Genomic DNA, 22,863 nt, shown 5'->3' with positions numbered 1-22,863 from the left:
TAAACCAAAGTAAGGATTTTTTCTTCGTTTTATTTTACCAAACTGAAACTTGTAGATACATAAGCAAGGTTATTCCTATTTGGTATCCAAAATGTAATTAACCGATCGTAGTAATAACTAACATCCCACACTTGTAAATATAAATAATTTGTAAATAAATGACTTCTTAGGTTTAAAATTAATGTATTGTACAATTTATAATACGAACATTTATGTACATAAGTTATAAAGCATAAAGTGATGTATATCTTAGTAAATAATATGTACATCGTAACTAAAACTATATATAATAAGCTAATGTAAGGTCCGACAATAAATCATTCTATTCAGATACTTGTTCGTTATTTTTGTTCTTAATCCTGAAGTAGATAAACTCAGCGCTCCACAGGATGACTGTCAAAAATGTAACAATATTCAGAACCAAAATTGGCATCCTGTATGATCCAGACAGGTCACGGAAGCGACCTGAAATAAATAAAATATCGTGTTAAATCAATCAATCAATATCAATCAACAGCCAATCGTTGTCCACTGCTGAACATAGGCCTCTCCCAAGGTGCGCCAAAGCTCCCTGTCCTCCGCCTTCCGCATCCAGTTGGTGCCCGCCACCTTTTTAAGGTCGTGTTAAATATGTACATATATTTAATTAATTTATAGTATTTGTATATTTAAATTATATCAGAGTTATTTTGTACTGGTATACAAATCTTTGTTTGTTTGTAAGAGTTAAACTCAAGATTGCCCGATTTTTTTTTTTTTCTCGCTGGAAAAACACATTTATGTGTTTCCCCCACATAAGGTGTGGGGGTATGTGGGACTCGCCGGCGCTGAAGGCGCCGGAATACCCACTAAAAAACAAGCGGTACCCACTCCATCTTGTCGGGGGACGTCACGGGATCGCTTGCGCATACTACCGTGCCGTCCCAACGGTTGGCCCGCTTCTGCGGGCCTCCAAATCCTAGGGGGTACTCGGGGTACAGAGACCCCCTGGCCCCGGCGACACGCACGGCGGAAGGAGAAGATGCGCATAGCGCCGGCGTCTTCTCCCCGGTCTTCTTCGGCGAAGCGGGTCAGCGGAGGCACTCTCCTCGCGCTCCCACTCCGCGGCCTCCTTCTGCGACATGACATTTTCGCAGAAGGAGACCATCTCCATCCAGCACCTTTCCCACCAAGCATGGCATTTATCACGCTCGGCAGCGAAAGGTCTCCGCCGATTAAAGTCGATAGGGAAAGGCGCTGAGGCCCTCAAGCGGCACACTCCATCAGAGTGTGGCATGCCGTGTCCGTAGGCGCACCACACTCGTGGCAGGAGGGCGTTACCTCCCGCCTGACTATTCCGTGCAGGTACTTACCGAAAAGATTGCCCGACTAAAAAAATATAGGTATATACAAATATATTTTTTATTTTTATATTATTATAAATATATATTTTATGTGTTATAGATAATGGAAAACTTCATGTGTCTGATGAAATTCTGCTGCATGTGTTTTTATTTAAGAGCAGAGAAGACTTCGCACAACAGCGTTGAATGTCGAGGAAAAGGATTTAGATTTTTACTGACACTGCAACTTTGTACGTTCTTAATGTTAAATTAATAATGGTTTGATAATTAAAGGCAAACTTCTATCTATTTATTTATTAAATAATTCATGCTATTATTCTATCTGATATGTTTGCAATTATAACTTAAAAATATTTTATATGAGCCGCTATCTTAACCTTAATTTATCTGATAAAATATTTATGACAGATAATTGTGTAAAGATAACATTCGCTATAGATGTATCACATTCACGAAAATGCAATGTGTAATATGTAATAGCTATAAATAACATATTTTTAATAATATTTGATATTATAGAAAAACAATATCCGCCGTTTTATCACTCTGCGATTACAGTTAGGTTAAGTGTGGGTAGCCTTTGCGCATTAATGCGAAAAAGTACCCCTAACTAAAAGCCTCTAAGTATGTTTAAGGGAGACTTAAGATTAATCTCCATGGCGATATAAAATTATGTATTTTTTTTAATTACATACGGTATTCTTTTCCAAAGTGTTTGTGTTTAGGTAACGGTCAAATGATAAACACACACATATGTATGTGTTCAGACTAGGGGTGGAAATCGAACCCTTTAAATATTGTCTTAAATTAAAATACTGAAATAACATTTAAAACTTTAATATTAATTGAAACATATTTATTTCTATTAATGATACATTAATTATGATGCCCTTTGGACTCGGCCCTTCTTAAGACAGATATATAGGGACATAATATAGTGAACAACTGTTTACCCTTTATCCTCCCACTTATAAGCAGATGGGAAGGGAAAAACACGATCATAGATATTATATGATTATGATATAGATATATGATTATTATGATATGAGTAAAGCAAATGCAATATTTAATCTTTCAAGATAAAATATCAATTATGAACAAGATAATAAAAATGAACGCGTAACAAGTAGTTTTATTTATAGACAATATCACATTATAATTTATTATACTAGTATCGTCTCGATTTTAGCATATTTTTAAAGAGTACATTAAAATATATTAACACATCTATGGCATACATAGGATCATATACAGCAGCTTACAAATGATATATATGACTTCTATTCCCCTCGTCTGATAATAAATATTAAAATTGTACGACTATTTTTATCATTCATGTATTCATATAAAACTAATTCATAGATGCTGATTGATGATGCCACAGATATTTAACATTTATAAAATAAAACGATATTTATAAATATAATACGTGAACTATAATAAATGTATATTTCAATATTCATCGAACGATTTTGAGATAAAATAAATTTTTATAGTTGTCTAATATAATCAAAAAATGTTCATATTTGTGCTACACGTGCTTTTATTTTTAATGTCAAACTTATTTTTTAGTTTTTTTTTATAAATACTAATATTCCTAAATGATTTAAGATGAAGTGATACGGATTAATGCATAAAATAGCAGTTTTTCTTAGAATGTTTTCCTCAACTGCTGATCGACGAATTATTAACACGAACAAAAATGTATAAAGTACACTGATAATGAAAAAGTAAAAAAAACATACCTAAGAGCGATCCGATGGTGGTTATTACGATGCCATTACAAAGCATTTGAATGCCGGAAGCGAAAGGCAGCCGCTCTAGAGGCACATAACTTGGGATTATGATATTCATGTACACGGTTCGTATACCCTTAGTCACCCCTATTAAAAATGCTACAAAGAGCATGCCGCTAAACGTTGTCGTGAACAGCATTACTGTAAATAAAAACATAAATAACAGCTTAATGTGCATTTTAGAACCTTTTTTGTATAATATAGGAAGGTGGACGAGTAAATGGGCCACCTGATGGAGCGGTCACTACCGCCCATATGACCACTCCATATTTGACCACTCCATTGCCAATGCACCACCAACCTTGCAAACTACGAAGTTGTATGTGATGTGACCTGTAGTATATTCGTATTGGAGATATAAAATATAGAGTGAAGGTTGAATGTAAGTTGTATGTAAACAGACATAGGAAGTCGTATGGAACTTATTTCTAATTGTCATATCAATAAAACTCTCCAAATATACATAATATTCGGATATATTATTCGGATGGCAATACAACATTTTGTATAATCTAGCTCATCTGAGGATAGAATCGAAATAGTTTTTACGAATTCCATAAATTTTACAGCGTGTATGCAAAAGTGTGTTTTTAGTTTTACGGTATACATTAGTATGTTCACAACATTTTAGCTAACTCTCTTAATTTATTGTTTTCAATCTTTTTTACATCCTCAAAAACTAATTGTAGTTATTATCGTTTTTGATTGTTGTTTGTGTTTTTAGTGACGCCTTCGTGAACGATTTCTAACTTATTTGACTTTTTTCTGTATCCATGACAACGTTTATGCACACTTAGTTGACTTGAAAGAATAACAAACAAACAAACTCACTTTCGCATTAATAATATTAGTAAGCATGTAGGTAACATTGACATCCAGTATTATCGAAATGTTTTTATTTTTTATTTTAGCAAGAGGTTTTAAATTTACTAACTTAACGGCCTTACTAACTTTCGCTCTTTGAAACGAAATAGTATAAATTATTTTTTGTTTGGGCATGGACTCAGTGATAATTAGCCCGTACTTCGACGTATTAAACAGCTTAGTACCTGCTTTATAAAGCTAAACTAGATCATCATAGTAATAATTAATTGATAATTAATTTAATTTAATAACAGTCCTTGATTTGGAACACAAAAGTTTACTGTCTAATAGTGATACTTGCTAATCAGAATTGAGATTAGCAAGAGTTCAATTAATCGAGGTTGGCATTACATAATGTCAACATGTAGCTAATAATGAATTAATCTACTCGGAACACAAAACTTATTAAAAATCAAAGAATAAAAAACATACATATAAGAACTAGGTGGTGTGTGATGCAGTATAATCTGCTATTTAATTAATAACATTGCTGCATTAAAATATAATCTTAAATAATTAAACTAGGCAATTGTTTTTCGCCTTAAAGTTAGATAGGTTACTGATCTTAGATGTTTCTGCCTGTATGTATGTTTAAACCTACTAGTTCGTGGTGCTGTTAGTATAAACTGAGTATGGCTTTGTGCCAGCAATTATCAAGCTCTTATCACCTACCACGGCAATACTTAGTATTGCTGTGTTTAAGTTTGAAGGGTGAATAAGCCAGCGTAACTAAAGGCACTAGGAACATAAAATCTTAGCTCCCAAGGTTGATGGTACATTAACGATGTAAGGGTTGGTCGATATTTCTTATACTGCCTATGTCTATCGGCGGTGGTGACCAATAACCCGTGACCTATTTGCCAGTCTGCCTTCATTTTAAATCAGTGCGTAGAAAATACAATTGACATATACATATACTGTTATGTTATAAACCTACGCATATGAAGTTTGCAACTCTATATATATAATAATAACTATGTAATTTTATTTTATACTAAGTTTCCAAATTCGTATATGGAACTATAAAAGTCGATCACGTTATCATAAAAAAAAAACTTTTCAAAAGTAACTACGCTTCAATTTACGCCTAGCGAAGAATGCAAGTGATAGTGATATTTATTTAATCTCAGAGAATGATTTCAAATTGAGAATTCTCTAAACAACTACATTTTTGCATAAACAATTAACATAACTTCTTATTCAAATCATTTGTATACATATAATAATATTTATATTTTGCGATACAATTTTCTACACAATTCTATACAAAAAAATAATTTAATAAATAAATGCCCTAAATATATTGTTCAATATTTAAAATAAAAAATATATTTTTGGTCCAATATGTTACCAAGAAAGTCTGGTTCTTCTTTACCAGAAATACATGATTAATGCTGAAGAGGATTGAATAATAAATAATGTTAATATGTGTAAATGTACTTACTTGTTCTTGTAAAAATGATTATAATCAGGCACACCACATACATGACTCGAGGTGGCCTGTGACACCACTCTCCAATAAACGCTGACACAAGTCGAAACAGAGTGTCAGAGAATCCTATTACGGCCATAATTATCGCGATATCTGACGTCTCAAATTTTAACATGTCTTTGAGAATAATAGGCAGTAAAAGGGAAAAATTTGTTTCGACGCAAGAAGCCATCGATAAACCAATTAATATATTTACAAATATAGGATCTTTCAAAAGAGTTAGATCGAAGAAATCTATAAATTTCTGTACCAATCCTTTTGATTTTTTTTCTTCAGGGAAGTCTTTTGTTAATTCTTTCTCTTTTTTATCATAGTCTTTTTCATTGAATATGTTAATGGAACTGCCCAAATTAATTTCTTGAGATTCCCACCACTTATATTTGGACTCGGCAAGGGGCATTTCGGATGTCTCTTTACGTATATCAGGATGAGAAATCGCATTCCTGTTGATAATTCCATTAGAACCACTTAAGGCTCGCATAGAAACACTTTTAGGGGGCGGTAGACCATTTTCAATAGATTCGTCTAATTTATTCGACGAATAAATTCCTAAAAAAGAATTTTTTTAATACACTCTTAAACTTCAATTCCATGAGTTATATACAATTTAGCTTCATTTAAAATTCCATTTACAATATGCTGTTAAATATCAACATAATTTGCTTGTGCTTATCCCATCTATTATTTAATTATAAACTATCCCTTAATTTATAATTGAAGCAGTCACTGGCCTGATAGTTTAGTGGCTAAGCTTAAGCTTAGACCCCGTGACTAAATTCAAGCTCCAGGTCGGGCCAATAAAGCTCTCTTTGGAAGTTAGCAGTATTTACCAGTGCCTCGGATAACACGTAAAAATATTGGTGCTGCACCTGAACTTTCTCCGGTCGTGTCAGATTGCCGACCTATCGGATTAAGAGAGGAAGGGAATATAGAGTGTATCTTTGTTTCCACACATAATTGTGCTTTATAATATGTACTAAGCAAAGGCCGGCAATGCACCTGCAAGCATTGCAGATGTTTATGGGCGGTGGTAGTCACTTTTCATCAGGTGAGCGTCCTGCTCGTTTGCCCCCTCGTACATAAAAAAAGCACATCGGCTAGTCTCTTTTGTTAGGCGACGTAAGTAAATAAGGTCAAGAGTACATCAGTTTGTAATAATATACAGCTAAGTTGTAACTCTAATTTGAGCGGACACCTTACCTTGCTTTGATGATGTCGTAAAGCTGCCATTGACTAGCTCTATGCTAAGTTCCTTATTTAGTGGCACCATTTCTTCTGATATTTGGGGATCCTTTAAGTACCATTTAGCCGGTCTAAGTAAACATGCTGCTAAAAGGGAGTGAAGACATATGGCGCTTAAAATAAGAACGGCGTATCTCCAGCCGTACGCATATATAAGAACGCTCATTAGTAATGGCATAAAAATGGCTCCTAATCCTGTTATAGACATGCCGATGCCGACAGCTCGTCCCCTTTTCTCTTTAAAGTATGAATTTATTGCTAATGAAAAGGCTGCCATAACCGCTGCAACCCCCATAGCTGTAAATAAACGATGATGGAATAAATCTTGAGAGTTAGATTTCTACTTTGGACAAAAAATTGCCATATTATAGAGCATTAATCATGGACTTGCTTTTCGAGAAAAATATACAGAAAAATGAATGTTTTTGATCAAAATCACAATTAACTGATCAAATTTATACGCAAGCCAAGTAAGTTTATACAAATTTCAATTCATTAAAAATTCAGTAGTAAAAACATACAGTGGGTTATTTGAATATAATACATAATATATACATTTTAGAAGTGTTTTGTGTCAAACAACATTCTAAAAGGTCTGTATAATATTAAAACTATTCATCTTCATAAGTCAAAAAGAAGTAAAAACAATAAACTTATTGTACACTAGTCCTCTAGTACACAATACCACAATCGTATTGTTGATCGAAGACGGTAGTACGTTTTCAGCGCTACATCGTCGAATAATACCAGTTAAGTATATAATTCTTATTATATAATTCTTCTCATCAAAAAGAGGAGAGGAGGCCTTAAGCCCAGCAGTGGGACATTCACAGGCTGTTACGGAAGTATATAATTATATTTTTTTGATATATTTAAAATTATGACTTTTTGAATGTATCGTAACGATTGAGATTGCAATCTTTAAGACATTACGAAACAAAAGTCTCTTTTGAATTTAAAGTATCCATATATTTGCCTTCTACGTAATTATTTGTATTGATTTAATGCGTTACATGCACTATATACAAAATTATTCGCCGCACTTAGTTGACACACTTAGTAACGCGAGGCGAGAGATAATTATTTCGTTCTGCTATTTGTTCAGATGTCGGTATCGGTTATTATCATAAGCATTATTTGATGATAATACTATAAGCCTGAACTTATGTAAGTAAAGAATAATTTAATTTGATTATACTTCTTATTATCCAATTAAATAATTTCGATATAAAATCTAAATGTAAAAAATATAGTGAAAATGCTATGAAATAAAGAGCAGAGCAAATCGAATAAGTATATGATTGTGAGTTCATTGTACTTACAATTAATAATACTGTAAGAGATTATAAACAGCCAGAAGTTGGTCGCAACGGCTGTTAATATGAGGCCGGATGTGACCAATAAAGCACCGACCACTGCCACTTTTCTGTATCCAAACCGACAGAGTACTGGTCCTCCAAAAAACGATAAAAGCATTCCAAATCCATGGTTTAGGACGATAACGAGGCTTCCTTGTGTTGCAGTTAAGCCAGTTTCATCAAAGGCTTCTTGAAAAACCAAACCGAAGGCTACTATTAGAGGCAGTACTACCACCTAAACAAGAAAAAACAAATATTTTTGTCAAATTCATGAATGCTAGAAATCTCGGAAGCGAAGATAATTTAAAAAGAAATCTTTATAACGTTTCGTGGTCTAATGACCACATATAATTTTTTTATAATATTTAATGCAAGCAAGCCACGAATAATTATCTCGGTTTGGCCTTAATTTTTTCATTTATACCACTTATATATTCAAACTTACATTATTTAACGCGTAGGCGAAAGTGACAACCCATCCGTATCCTCCATCGGGTGGCACTTTATTCATTGCACGAGACATTTTAACGAAAGTGATTCCGGGTGGGAAACCGTCACATTTCTTGAACAATGAGACTTGTCCACAAAGTCCGTTTTATATCGAACCACTTTCACGAGTTCACTCAGCCTCCATCACAGCGTTCATTATTAACCATTATTTGTTACCACTGCCTGTTCAATATATATCTTCTATTCAGAAACGGACAGCACTAAATACTATATAACGTTGAAGTTCGATGGTCCAGAGCGTTGTACCCGCATGTATTGTTATAAGGCGACGTCTAGCAAGTAACTATACATTCAGACATTTGTTATCAGAGCGACTAAAATGTCCCTGTTATCAAATAACGTACTATTGGCACTAAGACTTATATACTTACATAGTCTTTCGTAATTATAAACAATTTTTAGTTAGTTGATAATTTTATTTATTTTGTGAAAAGAAACTTTTGCTAAAAAATTTGATTAAACTTACAATTACATTTTTTTTTATTCTAACCTCAAAATATTTATTATATCAAAACTTTCTTTCACGTTTTAGATTATTGGATTTATAGGTATTAGTAAATTAAACAAATATTTATTTATAGGTATAAAAAATTATGTTTACGTCTTGTATGCGTATGCGTTCTACAATAACAACTTGATACAATGTCTTGAAATCAAATCACATAAATATTATTAAAAAAAAAATTAAACACTGCAACACTTGCTTAGTAATAGTATAAAATAAAAAACATACATATATAACAATATTAAAATATAACAGGTGTAAAGCCCTTATTAGAATATTTATTCAAATTTATGTTACGTATATATTGCTTAACATGTTTTTTGTACTGTAACTAGAAATAAATAGCAAAGCATTTCGCTCTTGACGACCTAACTATATATTTAATCATCATTAACGCAATGTTCATTAATTATAACTAATGAGATAAATATGTAATCATGAAAGGTTAATTTATCCATCTGTAAGTGTTAATAAAAGATGATTAAAATTAATAAATCGACGTGAAACGTGACTTATATATTCCAAGTTATATATTTACTTTCTAGTTTGCATTTTTATTTCACGCATAAACTAGTTTATCGGTGTATTTAAAACCACATTTATTCTTTAAAACAATAATGTATTATTTGTTATATTTGTTTTATGATTATTTCAAGATATTAACTTATTATATTTTCAGTTTCATGGCGTCTTCCGATAACATTAATTAGACGAGTTCCCTACACGGTGGGATACATAATAAATATCATACCTGAAACGGGAATGCATGATATTAATATGATGAACAGTTACGGTTTATTTAGTGGCAAGATACTAACTATTAACTGTGTCAAAGATTTATTCAAACAGCTAATGATTTAAATTAAATATTTTGTAAGCAGTTACAAAAGTACCACTCCAACAGTAATACTGTCTGTTTAAAAATATATTGTATTTTTATAAGCCGAGATGGCCCAGTGGTAAAAGCAAGTGAATCTTAACCGATCGTGGGTTTAAGCCCGGACAAGCACCGCTGAATTTTCATGCCCTTAATTTGTGGTTGTAATTCATCACGTGCTTGTGAGGGAAAACATCGTGAGGAAACCTGCATGTAACTAATTTCACTGAAATTCTGCCACACGTGTATTCCCCACCAACCCGCGTTGGAGCAGCGTGGTGGAATAAGCTCCAAAACCTTCACAAAAAGGGAGAGGAGGCCATAGCCTAGCAGTGGGACATTCACAGGCTTACTTTTTTTACTTTTCTTAAATAGATATAGATATATAAGAATTAAATGACGATTATTAATCTTTTCGAAAAAAAGTGATAGGTATATATAAAACCTATTTTTCAAATTCATTCCTAACAATTAACATGATTATTATTGAATTAATAATCCATCAATGTCAATGACCGCTTAATGCATTTGGTAAAACAAATTGTTTTGTTGTGGGTTCGATTCCCACCCAGGACAGACATTTGTGTGCATGAACATGTCTATTTGTCCTGAGTCTGGGTTAATTATCTATATAAGTATGTATTTCCAAAAGAAAAGTAGTATATGTAGTTGTTTGGTTTCCGTAGTACAAGCTCTGCTTAATTTGGGATCAAATGGCCGTGTGAATAATGTCCCAGGATATTATTAATTTTATTAATGTGGCGCTTGGAAATCACGTAGAGATAACTAATGGGAACATCGCTTATAGATAATACTAAACATATGTTATATACTAGTAGCGCGGTGTGTTTGTTTGTATTGTAACGAGCAATATCGAAAACCAAGTAAGAGTTTATTGTACTTGAGCAATGAGCTTTCCGTACAAATTAAGAAAGGCTTATTAGCTAGTAGTCGTAGTTTAATTGTTGTCCATTCTTGTTGTGTTTTATGTGATAAATCAAAACAAAAAAAAGGAAGAATAGAAGCGAAGCCCGTCTTTTTAAGGTAAAACTAGCTTAAAGCTCGTGTTAGGAGTCGACCGAACCGGACTTTTACATCGCGAGGTTGTCCGTAAACCAATGCCTACCACCTTGGTCTATTGTCTTTCCCGTACTAACACATGCTGTAGGCGTAATTAGATGTAAATAGGAATATTAATATTTTTTAATGAGCTAGTTTTATTATTTTTAAAATAGAAAAGGAATATCTACAACATTCAAGTTTTTATTCGTTTCGCTTTTCTCGCATTACTTGTAATGAAAAATTGACCTTAATTTCATTATTTATGTGACAGAAGCAAAACTGTGGAAAATTTTAAATTAAAATCAGTACCTAATATCTACTAGGTTAATCGGTCATTGTACACGTACGAAGAGACGACCGGAAACGAGAACTTACTGTGTGGCTTCCTTTTTATATAAAATAAGCCGATGGAAAAAATGGAACACCTGATGGTGAGTAGTCACCACCACTCCTATCATATTAACTACACCATAATTATTAACATATTTTGTCCTCTCTAAGCTTAAACATTGTCATACAATTGCTATTTGTGGAAGGTAGAATATAAGATGATTGAGTGTATCTATTTTTTTTATATAGAATAGGAAGGCGGACGAGCATATGGGCCACCTGATGGTAAGTGGTCACCAACGCCCATAGACATTGGCATGGTAAGAAATGTTGACCATCGCTTACATCACCAATGCGCCACCACCCTTGGGAACTAAGATGTTATGTCCCTTGTGCCTATAATTTCACTGGCTCGCTCACCCTTCAAACCCGAACACAACAATACCAAGTACTGCTGTTTTGCGGTAGAATATTCAATGAGTGGGTGGTACCTGCGCAGACGAGCTTGCATAAAGCTCAATCTATGGTGGTACCACCAATGAAAGTTATATCCTTACGAAACCCTTTAAATGTATTTAAATCTACATAACGACATTATAATCTACACAGTGTAAAAATCTTATCAATGATAAGCCGGTCACGCAATGGATTAAATTTATCACTAAAATGATAACATCAATCGGATTATGGGAATTTAAGGCAATTAAAAATTTAATTATATTTAATATAATGCATTTTTATTTATGAGCTATTTCATGAATTAATAATTTAAAAAAGGTTAGGGTTACGTAATAATGGCGATTGCTATCGCAAATATTATCAAATATTGAAAAAAAAAAACAAAATACTAATTAATTGATATATAATTCGTATAAAGAGTGACTACTGCTACTACTTCCTTGAGGTTTTAAGCCGACCGAACTATGGTAGCGTCACGTTTAATTTAAACTTCAATTATATAAGAATAAGATTCAAAATAGCCGAGATGGCCTAGTGGTAAGAACGCGTGAATCTTAACCGATGATCGTGGGTTCAAGCCCGGGCAAGCACCACTGACTTTTCATGTGCTTAATTTGTAATTATAATTCATCTCGTGCTTTACGGTGAAGGAAAACATCGTGAGGAAACCTGCATGTGCCTAATTTCATTGAAATTCTGCCACATGTGTATTCCACCAACCCGCACTGGAGCATCGTGGTGGAATAAGCTCCAAACCTTCTCCTCAAAAAAAAAAAAAAAAGGGAGAGGAGGCTTTAGCCCAGCAGTGGGACATTTACAGGCTGTTACTGTTACTGTTACTGTAAGATTCAAAATGCTTGCACGAGTCTCTTTGATGAATAAATTATTTGGACGAGACGAATATAGTAATGTTTACTTACTTTGTGTAATTACATTTATAATAAGATAACCAGCCAGCCCACCAGCGCATTTGTCCTTATGTAAAATATTTAATTATATTTAATTGAATATATGACCTAATATAATATTATGAATGCACAGAATTCATTTCGTCGCTAGCAATATATAAATATTTACTATTAAAGAAAACAGAAAACTGTGTCTAAATATATTTGTCAACACCTAAACTTTATTTTCAAAATTTTATTTAAAAAAACTAATATCAAACATTTCGAGAAAAATCTTGAAAAGTTTGTCAGTTATTTAATTTAAATGGCAGAAAAGTAGTTTTAAATAAAGAATTATCAAATATGTTCTAATGATACATATACAAACGTATTTACTAAATTTATTACTAAATTTAGAAGTAGGTACAATTAATTAGAATTAAATACAATTTAGAATAACTATTATTTAAAGCTTTGGCGCACGCTGGGATTTGGGAGAGGCCTATGTCCAGCTGTGGAATGTGATTGTCTGTTGATTGAATGGAATGTTATAATGATTGCTTCTTAAAATAAATTAAATACGATTTTAACAACTAAAATGAAGGAGTTTTAAAAATATTACCTTTATGTATAATTTGATGTGTTTTTTAATTTTATTAATTATAAATATTTTTAAATTGAAATAATTTGTACGTACATGGGATTGCAATTTAAGTAAAAATAACTGTTGCTATAAAGTTTTTAGGGCTGATAGAAAATAGGTAATGGATATTGAGTTATCTTAATATAAATTGATTACGTTATTAATTGCTTCACTTATTAATAAAGTTTAACATAAAACGATCTTGAAAACGAAAAAATTGCTGTAGTAATTACGATTACTTCAACACAGTACATCGATTAGCTATTATATATTGTTAGGCGCTTTTAAAGTAAACAAAAAGTTCATTCGGGTTTAATCGGCTTAAATATGCTAATATCTACTTTTAATTATCCTTTATTTACACACATATAGTGTTGTCTAATTATTTAACTTCCACCCCAGTAATATATGTGTATTATTTAAATATTTTCCCGTGATCCAGTTTTAATATCACCATTAATCTCTTTGCTTTTTTCACTTGTTCACGAAGACTGGATATATCAATAAAATTCAGTTAAAACACTTAACACTTTATTGAGACGCTTACGAAAATTTATAAGATAAAGAGTAGTAATAATAATATTGATTGGGGTTATCGCGACACATGTAACGAAGTTAGAACCGACACTGACGGTCCGTTTGACCTCAACAACCCGGCCTCTGTCGACACTACTAATCGACATCATTGGTTAATAGGACCCATTTATTCGGACATTATTCACTTAAACTTAACAACTTATTCTGAATATTTATGTCATATTTAACTATGTTTAGGATTATTTAATATTTCATGTCACGCTTTTATCGATTCAGCTTTGATTTTCTGTTTTCTCACTATGAAGTACTTCTCTATCCCCCAGGAAATTGCAGTGAGCCATGTAAATATATTAAGACAATGTAGTGTGACGGCCGTGGATGCACTGTCTTTTATCCAGCCTAGGAGAAGGAATTATAAGTTTTGTAATTGTTTAAAATAATATATTTTTTTACATTAATATAACATATTATAAGCAAATAATATTTTTTATGTTTTATACTAGAAAATATGTTATTTCAATCATTAATGGTATTTCATTAATTAGTAAGTTTTTAAAATCTTACCAACAACTGGTCCCAAGGTTAAATAAACAAGTCCAGCCGTTAACAGTTGTATCCCGGTAGCACCTGGCAGCTTATGTAGGGGTACATGGGTAGGAATTACAAGAGCCATAAATACTGTTCGTAGACCTTTTCCAAAACCAATAATTACAGCCACCATAAGTACTATGTTGTAATCCTGACAATAAGCTAGCACTGGAAAATGAAAGGGGTCTTATGTTAAATTTTGTACAAAGTTTTATTATTTTTTATATCTCATAAAAATATAATTACCTACTCTACCCATGGCCATCGATAAAACACCAAATAAGAAAAAAGAGTTGTTATCCCATCCAATCTTTCCAGCCACAAATGGAATACAAAATCTAACGCAAATATCTACTCCAGCTAATAGTGACATGAAGAAAGCTACTTCAGGTTTCGTCATCCCATAATCACCGAGAATAAACGGCGTCAAGATTGAAAAGTTTAATTCATTAAAGTTAGCCAAAGTAATGCCCAGCATTAGATTGATAAATGTAAAATCTTTTAGAAGATCTAAGTCAAAAAACATTGCAACTTTTTGGCAGAATGTTAAATCAGGTTCTTCGTCTTCTTTATCTTCATTTTTTCCTTCAACCTTTTCTTCAAAAACTTCGTCCTCTGAAGGACTGTTTACCAAGAGCTTAAACTTATTTGATTGATAATCGTCTTGATTTTCTTTTAAGTATTGCTCTAATTTTAAAGAGGCTTGCTTAAGTACTTCACTTTCATAATTAAAATTATTAGATTTCCGTCTATGTTTTGTGCGAATTGACTGATTGCTATGATTGTCTTTTAGATATTTTCGCTCTTCCGATTCGTTTTGATTCTTTAATGAAATATTGCTGTGATTATCTTTCTGATACTTTTCGCTATATTGTCCATCCATTTTAAAAGATTTGAGACTTTTCGTTCCCGCTAAATGCTTTTCTGCTCTATCCGCAATATATTTTGCTTTTTTTGGATCTATCTTTTCTACTACAGCCTTTTCATCTGCTTTTAAGTCTTGAGGGGCTTTTAATGTTGGGCAATCTTCTATTTCTGATTCTTCAATCTGAGTATTCAGTGTTATTGAAGTTTTACGTTTGGGCTTATTTGTTTGTTTGGATTCACGGTCCAGCATCAGAGCGCCTAAATTAGCAGATGAATTTTTTTTGGATTCGTTTAGATATAATGTTGATGATTTTCTTGAACGATTTTCTAATAAATTAGACATAGATGTTTTTTTTGAATTCAGCCGAGATGTTTTAGCAGATCCTTCTCTGGACGATAACTTACTTCGCGATTGCCTTGATTGACTAAAATATCCGTCATTCGCTCGCAACATCATAGGCACTCCAGGATCAGTTATTTCATACCCAGGTGTCACTGGATCATCTTCGTTATACAGATATTGGCTCGAAAAAAGACTAAGGTTTTTTATCTTGGAAACTTGACTGAAATAACCACTCTCCTGAACATTCTTATCATTAGGTACATTGTCTGTTTGTGCATTTGGGGCTAATAATTGCTCTTCATCTTGATCTTTAGAATCTGGTGATTTAGAATGCCATTCAACTGGCTGTAGTAGAAGAGCGCAGGCTACTGAATGTAATGCAAATCCGCTTATAATAAGAATAGTACCCGTTTCGCCAAAGGAAGCAAACAGTGCAGTTATAATATGCGGCCATACGATTGGACCTAAACCTGTTGTAGTCCATGATAATCCCGTAGCCAATCTTCTTCTATTTCTCCAATACGTGTTTAGAGCTAAAGCATTGGCTGAACTGCTTATACCATATCCAGCACCTGAAAAAGTAATTGACACATTTAATATTCAAGATTCCATGCTTAAGCAGAAATAACTCGTAAAATACGTTTTAAAAGTAGTATTGTGTTTATAATTTCATTTTAATCTCAGCTATGAAACTTCGGGAGGAGACTCGCATGCGTCAAATAAAACATCCATCACTAATCCAACGTGAAGCAGTATGGCGGAATAGCTCCAAACCTTATGAGGAGAGGAGGCTTTTGCCGAGAATATTATATAATATGTTTTGTATTAGCGTTTATATAATGAGTCTAATCTATTAAAATAGACAACTTATAGCTAATAAACTTAGTATTTATATTAGGTCATTTATATTTGTTGTTGTTATTATGCTTACCATAAAGAATTGAGAAACATATCAAATACGTCACAAAGTTGTAGGAAAATGCGGTTAATACCAACGCTATAAACACCACGATCGTTCCAGTTAGCGACACTTGGCGATAGCTGAAGATTTTAAAGACAGGACCATTCGCTAATCCTGTAAATAAAATATTTTTATAAATGTAAAACGAATAACAGATAACGAATAAACTTTAACCGTAAGTAAAAATGATAAGATATATTATTTTCATGTAATAATTAATCATATTAAGCAGACATTTGTCAATTTATTTCCTTCTTTATCGCCCTGGTCACGCTGATAATTGTTTATGCAATTGATTCTCAATTATTCTCAGTAACAGGGCGGAAGTAGAAAGTCGGCAGAACTTACAGTCATATTTTGGAATGCAAGGAGTCATCAAACTGATCCTGAACTGATCCGGTCGTGACTGACTGCCGTCGCCTCGGATTATGATAGATCGGTATGTTCTTTGTCTATTGTTATATATTGTGGTCGTATTTTAGCCAGAGCTGATATTGTAAGCAGGAAGTGATTTCGTATAACACAACTTTTTGGTGTACTTATAAAACGAAAATTAACTATTTAGGCTAAGTAATTTTTGCTCATTAAATCACTATTTAAATTGAACTTGTAAAAGTAAGAATCATAACATCTTATCACAAGTGCCTCTCTAAGCATACTTTTTTCTATGACTTATGAATACTATGATTAATACTTTTTAGAATTAATTAAATAATTTTACTCATAAGTCACGGAAATAACATAAGCACATGCCAAATGTATGTAAGCCCAAGGTTAAGGAAACATCGTCAAGAAACCTGCATGTGTCTTATTTCACTAAAATTCCGCCATATGACTGCAAGGTGGATACACATCCACCAACCCGGATTGGAGCAGCGAGGTGGAATAAGCTCCACCTGCTTCTCAAAAGGAAGGAATCGTTAGCCCAGCTGTGGGACATTTACAAACTGTTGAATTAAAGTTAAAAAATTTATTAAATAGATAATTTCAAAGTTTAAACTTAAAACCAATGCGAAGAAGTTTTCGTTCTATAATAATTTGTTATAAAATGGTAATCGTTTATAAGCTCATAGTTAAATTTGTTTTTGTAATGTAATTGTTCAAGCTGGAGTCATAGAATTATTCACGTCACAATAGCTAAAACTGCGACTGAACAAATTCAACATTTAGGTACAGTCTACATATCTTTGGCACAATGCCTGGTCATTAAAACACTGAATTGCCGGTATGGTATTCAGAGAGTTACCATGCGAAGCGCGTCACGCACCGACGCAAGAGGTCAGCGCGGAGTTCATGTTGATGATGGTCGTCGTCTCCGAGCTGGTGATGCCCAGCCGCGAAAATTTGTCCCGGAACAGCAACCCAAACTGTTGTAGCATAGGCAGTGTTGACAACTAAAATGGTTTTATATTAAATGTTAGCTAATAAATAATTCTAATTATTTAAGTAACAAAAACAAAATTACATCATTAGTTGGAAATCGTGGCATGGCTCGTGTTTCTCATTGGCAATGTGCTGTCAACAATATGAGACAAATAGTTAAATACTTTGTCCATTTAAAATGTCTATTGATATGTAGCTAATATAAATGTCAATTATTTCTTTAAATCTGCGACAAGACTATTTTCATATAAATCATTTCATTATTATTAGGCTAGGATTGAAATGAAATAATAATATATACACGGTACTGCCGTGTATATATCATTATTGCCATGTACATTATTGTAAATAAGAAAATAAAAAATGTTACAACCTATAAGTATTTTATCAATAATTGCGAGCTACTTCATTCAATTTATTATATGACCATAAAGGCATTAACTAAAAGTATTGTGTTATCTATGATTTCACGTTTTTTTAATTTCAAGGATGTCCTAAGAACGTAGTTATACGTCGTCTGTAAACTTTGTATCGATCACTTATCATATTTTATCAGTAATAATTAACCATAACAAAAACAACGTGTAAACACACCTAGACGTAATATCCTATTTGTTATAATTCATCTCATACTCGGCGCTGAATGAAATATCGCGATGACATAGGGGTTAATTAAAATGCCACATGTATCCGCCAAACTGCAATAGAGCAAAATAAGCTATATTTCCTTATTTTCAGTAGCGACTTACATTTGTTACTATGTTCCTGTATTTAATTTGTGAAAGTACAGATTTAGAATGCACTCTAGTTTATTGTATGTTATGTCTTACAAATATAGCAATTTAAAGCAATTGCTTTGTTCCATAAATATCACACGTAGAAGTCATACCTCTTATACGCGAATAGATATACTCGTAACTAATTTATCCAAGAGCATACTATAAATTAGTTCCCTGCAGTCGCATAGTGATTTTTAACTAAACATAAATGTAATATAATCAATGGAAATATTCTTACGCATATATAAATAAATTAAAACACATGTTTATTAAGTCAAGTGTAAGATTATTCGTACACATATTTATCACAAGAATATAACTTTCGGGCCTACACCTTAATCTTTATATCTTCAGCAATTATGTTACGAGTGTTAATGTTTATAGCGTTTAATAAAATTGTTTAAATTGTATTTGAACAATTGAAATGACGCACAAACGAAATATATTAATTACTAGATAATCATCCTGGCTTCGCACGGGCAGATAAGAAGAAAAATGTATTTTGGATAGGATTTGCATAAAATTCTTATTAAGCGCCTACGTCGAAGAAGTAACTGTGACGAATTTTAAGTCGATCGAACGGATTGTTTCGGGGATCTCGTCTGGTGATGAGTGGTAATTCCCTTATATATAGATTATTTTTTTTTTTATACTGTAGTTCAAGGTGTGTAAATTATCACCTAAAAACTTGTCCTACATTCATCGTGTACAGCTGTTATAAAAAGAATGAAAATTTTATTTTATATACCTGTGCCATAGAAGTCTACGTAGATAAACGTTTAATGTCTTAAAAAGTGTTTATATTTTAATGTGACACAAAAATTAACCCTTTTAAATTAAATTAATTTTCAAAGTCTGCAAATTTATCAGTACCACTTAACTTAGGCGTAGGTATTTGCAAGGCGTTTATTGTCCATAAAACATTAGTTTTCCTTATTTTACCACTTAAGATAATGTATGTGACGTTGTACATTTAAAAAAAAAATCGATATTTGATATAAGTATTCCTTAAGATATGATTGACTAATAAACTAGCACAGACAATGTGAAAATTACAGACATTTCCATGGTCATCATGTTAAGTAGGTATATAAGTTAAATTAAAAATTAGTTTGGATTTTTTTTATATTTTTAAAATAATTTTATTGGAAATTGAAACCCATTCTTACCAAAACTTAAACCAATTATGGTAATTATATTAAATAAAATAAAAATTTTACATACATTACGCGTAGTTAATAATTAATGAAATATTGTTTTTTTTAATACAAGAGACACAAAAGTATTTTTGTAATTTGAGAGATTTTAAAACGGAACCATTTACAAAGCAAACAAATGTATTTTCAGTCAGTTATTTATGAGTGAACGAAGATATATTTATAGAAATTTAGTTATTTATAGTCAATAATTTATATATATGTTATATTTTATGCTATGTACAGTCATTTAATTTCATCTGCTCAAATACTCAAGCTCCGCAAATATTCACTTTTATGCAACGAATATTAATTTGCGGGGCAGGTTTTGAAACATTAGGTCCATGGTCGTCTGTTACTAAAAAAAATATATAAGATCTCTCTAAGAAACTGGTCCACACTTCCGGTGACCCAAGAGCTGGTGCTTATTTAGCCCAAAGGCTGAGTCTAGCGGTGCAAAGAGGTAGTAGTGCCGTCTTGGGTACAATGCCACAGGACAATCTTTTACGGCGTATTTTTTCTATAAATTTGTAATACGTATTTTGTGTTTTATTTTAATTTTAGTTATAGAATTTATGAATAAAAATAATTCAATAATTAAATATATAAAAATAACTTACGTTAGAAAATCCGGCTGCTAGAACTATCATCCATCCCCAACCCCCATCCGGTGGAATAAAATCTCCATCTTTTTTTATCTTCAAATTCAATCGTTTCGATTTTACCATCATCTGTAATGTCGTAAAAAGTATATCACTAAAACAATTTATCGAGCGCGGGATATCGCTACTCTGCAACACATCTACTTCAAACCAACACGAGCCGGTTCTTTAGTTCTGACTTCTACGACGTAAACGTATAAAATGATAAGTATTGATTGTACGCGTTTATTAAATGGGCCAATCATGATAGAGATAAATAATAAATTATATATGAAGACGGTTAATTAGGATACGCGGATTCTAGAGATAGACTTCATTCGTATTTGTCCTTATCTCTACGACATTTCCATGGTGTTTGTGCGTACGTCATGTAAATATGATACAATGTGAAAGGATATGGTGATATCTTTAAGTTTATTGCTTATGCATATGTAATGCATTAATCACACATAAATAAACAACAGTGACGTACACACCTCAATAAATAACAATGACGATTAGCATATAAAAATTCGAAATACTTTGTTCTCACGTGATATTAAAGAGTATGTAAATATATAATCAATCAAATAATTACGCTACCTCGTCATGTTTCGCATTTGCAGTTTCGATTAAAGAAGTGAAATGGACTTATAATCCGATGGGTGGTGGTGCTTTCCGAGCTGCTACTAAGATTCTTCGATAGTAAGGTCCAATAACTTTTTATTTTTTGGTGTTTGAAATCAGGACCTCGGGATATGTGGCTTTGTATCTGCCACTAGACTAACGAGGCAGTCACTTTGACTTAATTTTCTTTTTAAATATGTAGCTAATTCATTATTCTCACGTTTTGAAACTTCACGTACAAACTCTTTCTTAAATAAAAAGTAGCATTAAGGTTCAATGTGAAATCATACGGCCTTGCTTATAAACTTTGTTAAGCGGGTGATTAGTTAAACAATAATGTCGTCTTCTTTTGAATGTCAAAACAATAATGATAGAACGAGATAAATCAGTGATAGTTTTTTTTATGGAAGACAAAACTATGTCAATTTAAAATAAGCCTGTTTATGGAATATCAAGAAGTTTTATAAACGTAATGTTTGAGAACAGAACCTATAAGTATATTCAGCGTATTAATACACGCGCTCTATTTTTTGGATACCAGACATCTAAGACATATAAATAAGCTATGTAAGATTAGTCACATTAAATTCGTTGTTCAAATAACGCATAAATGACATCATGATTAGATAAAAATTGTCACACTTATTACTATCAAAGTGTAACTAGCCACAAACAATTAAGCTCAGCGTACCTCGTAGGTATTTCTTTACATTTTTCAGTAAGAAAGCGGTTAATTGTCAACAAATGTTATCTTATCGCAATAAATTATAACGAGCGAGCCCTTAGTCAGCCAATGACGACACGAGACAGCCTAATGTTCCGATAGCGTGTTGCTCCAGATTGGATAGCCACGTGTGTATTAGATTTTATTATTTTCTATGTTTTGTTTAAATCAATATAACAAATAATTAAATAAAAAAAGAAAAAAATCATTTCAAAATTATAAGAAATTTGTGACTTGGGTAATCATCGTGGGTTGGGTTTAATAAGTATTATTTTAAAATAATAACATTCATGTAGAGGTCATTGCCTTTCTCATTTGTCTAGTGGCTAGTTTATACGAATGTAGAGCAGGAGGTTTGAGGTTAGTTAGCCAGATAAAAGTTTTTTGAGTGTTAACTTTCAAAAATTATCAATAGGGAAAATAAAACCATACACATCCACATATACATATACACATATATAGAAATATATCTTGAAATATGTTCCGGACAACATTTGCACATAAATGGTGATCGCCAGGTGATATTGACAATTAATGTTTTTTTTTTTAAATTAATATGGCATGGCAGACGGGCAAATGGCTTGCTGGTCCAGGGCCCATAAACAGTGTCACAGTTGTCACGTTAACCATTCTCTAGACGTCAATACTTCAACCAGGGGATTTTAGTTTAATCAAATATATAATTTTTATATTAAATAATTAAGTAATACGCAATACAGATATGTCATGCTTTATTCGTTCTCATGGCTAAGCGCTAATCAGTATGCCCTGTGTAGAAGTGTTGATGTAACATTTCGTATGCTAAACGTGAGCATCATATTTCATATCACACTTTGTGGAATTGCAGTT

The 22,863-nt window shown here is 32.4% G+C and overlaps 2 protein-coding genes across 2 annotated transcripts in view; one reads left to right on the top strand and one right to left on the bottom strand.

Moving 5' to 3' along the window:
• Positions 1-22,863, top strand: part of LOC126781668 (uncharacterized) — a 396,382-nt gene that overhangs the window by 73,758 nt on the left and 299,761 nt on the right. The window lies entirely within an intron of this gene.
• On the bottom strand, positions 11-21,019 carry LOC126781883 (uncharacterized). Its single transcript, XM_050507003.1, has 12 exons — positions 20,643-21,019; positions 17,932-18,058; positions 16,635-16,778; positions 14,740-16,275; positions 14,470-14,661; positions 14,166-14,304; positions 8,541-8,691; positions 8,060-8,330; positions 6,696-7,034; positions 5,448-6,044; positions 3,089-3,280; positions 11-465 (listed from the first exon to the last, which is right to left on the bottom strand). The coding sequence occupies exons 1-12, from the start codon at positions 20,751-20,753 to the stop codon at positions 323-325; spliced, it is 3,942 nt and encodes a 1,313-aa protein (XP_050362960.1). The 5' UTR covers positions 20,754-21,019; the 3' UTR covers positions 11-322.

The sequence above is a fragment of the Nymphalis io genome, chromosome 4 (assembly GCF_905147045.1).
Source record: "Nymphalis io chromosome 4, ilAglIoxx1.1, whole genome shotgun sequence".
In the NCBI taxonomy this organism is placed as follows: domain Eukaryota; kingdom Metazoa; phylum Arthropoda; class Insecta; order Lepidoptera; family Nymphalidae; genus Nymphalis; species Nymphalis io.
Note: the sequence above shows the minus strand (reverse complement) of the source record. Positions and strands in the feature narration are given on the sequence as shown.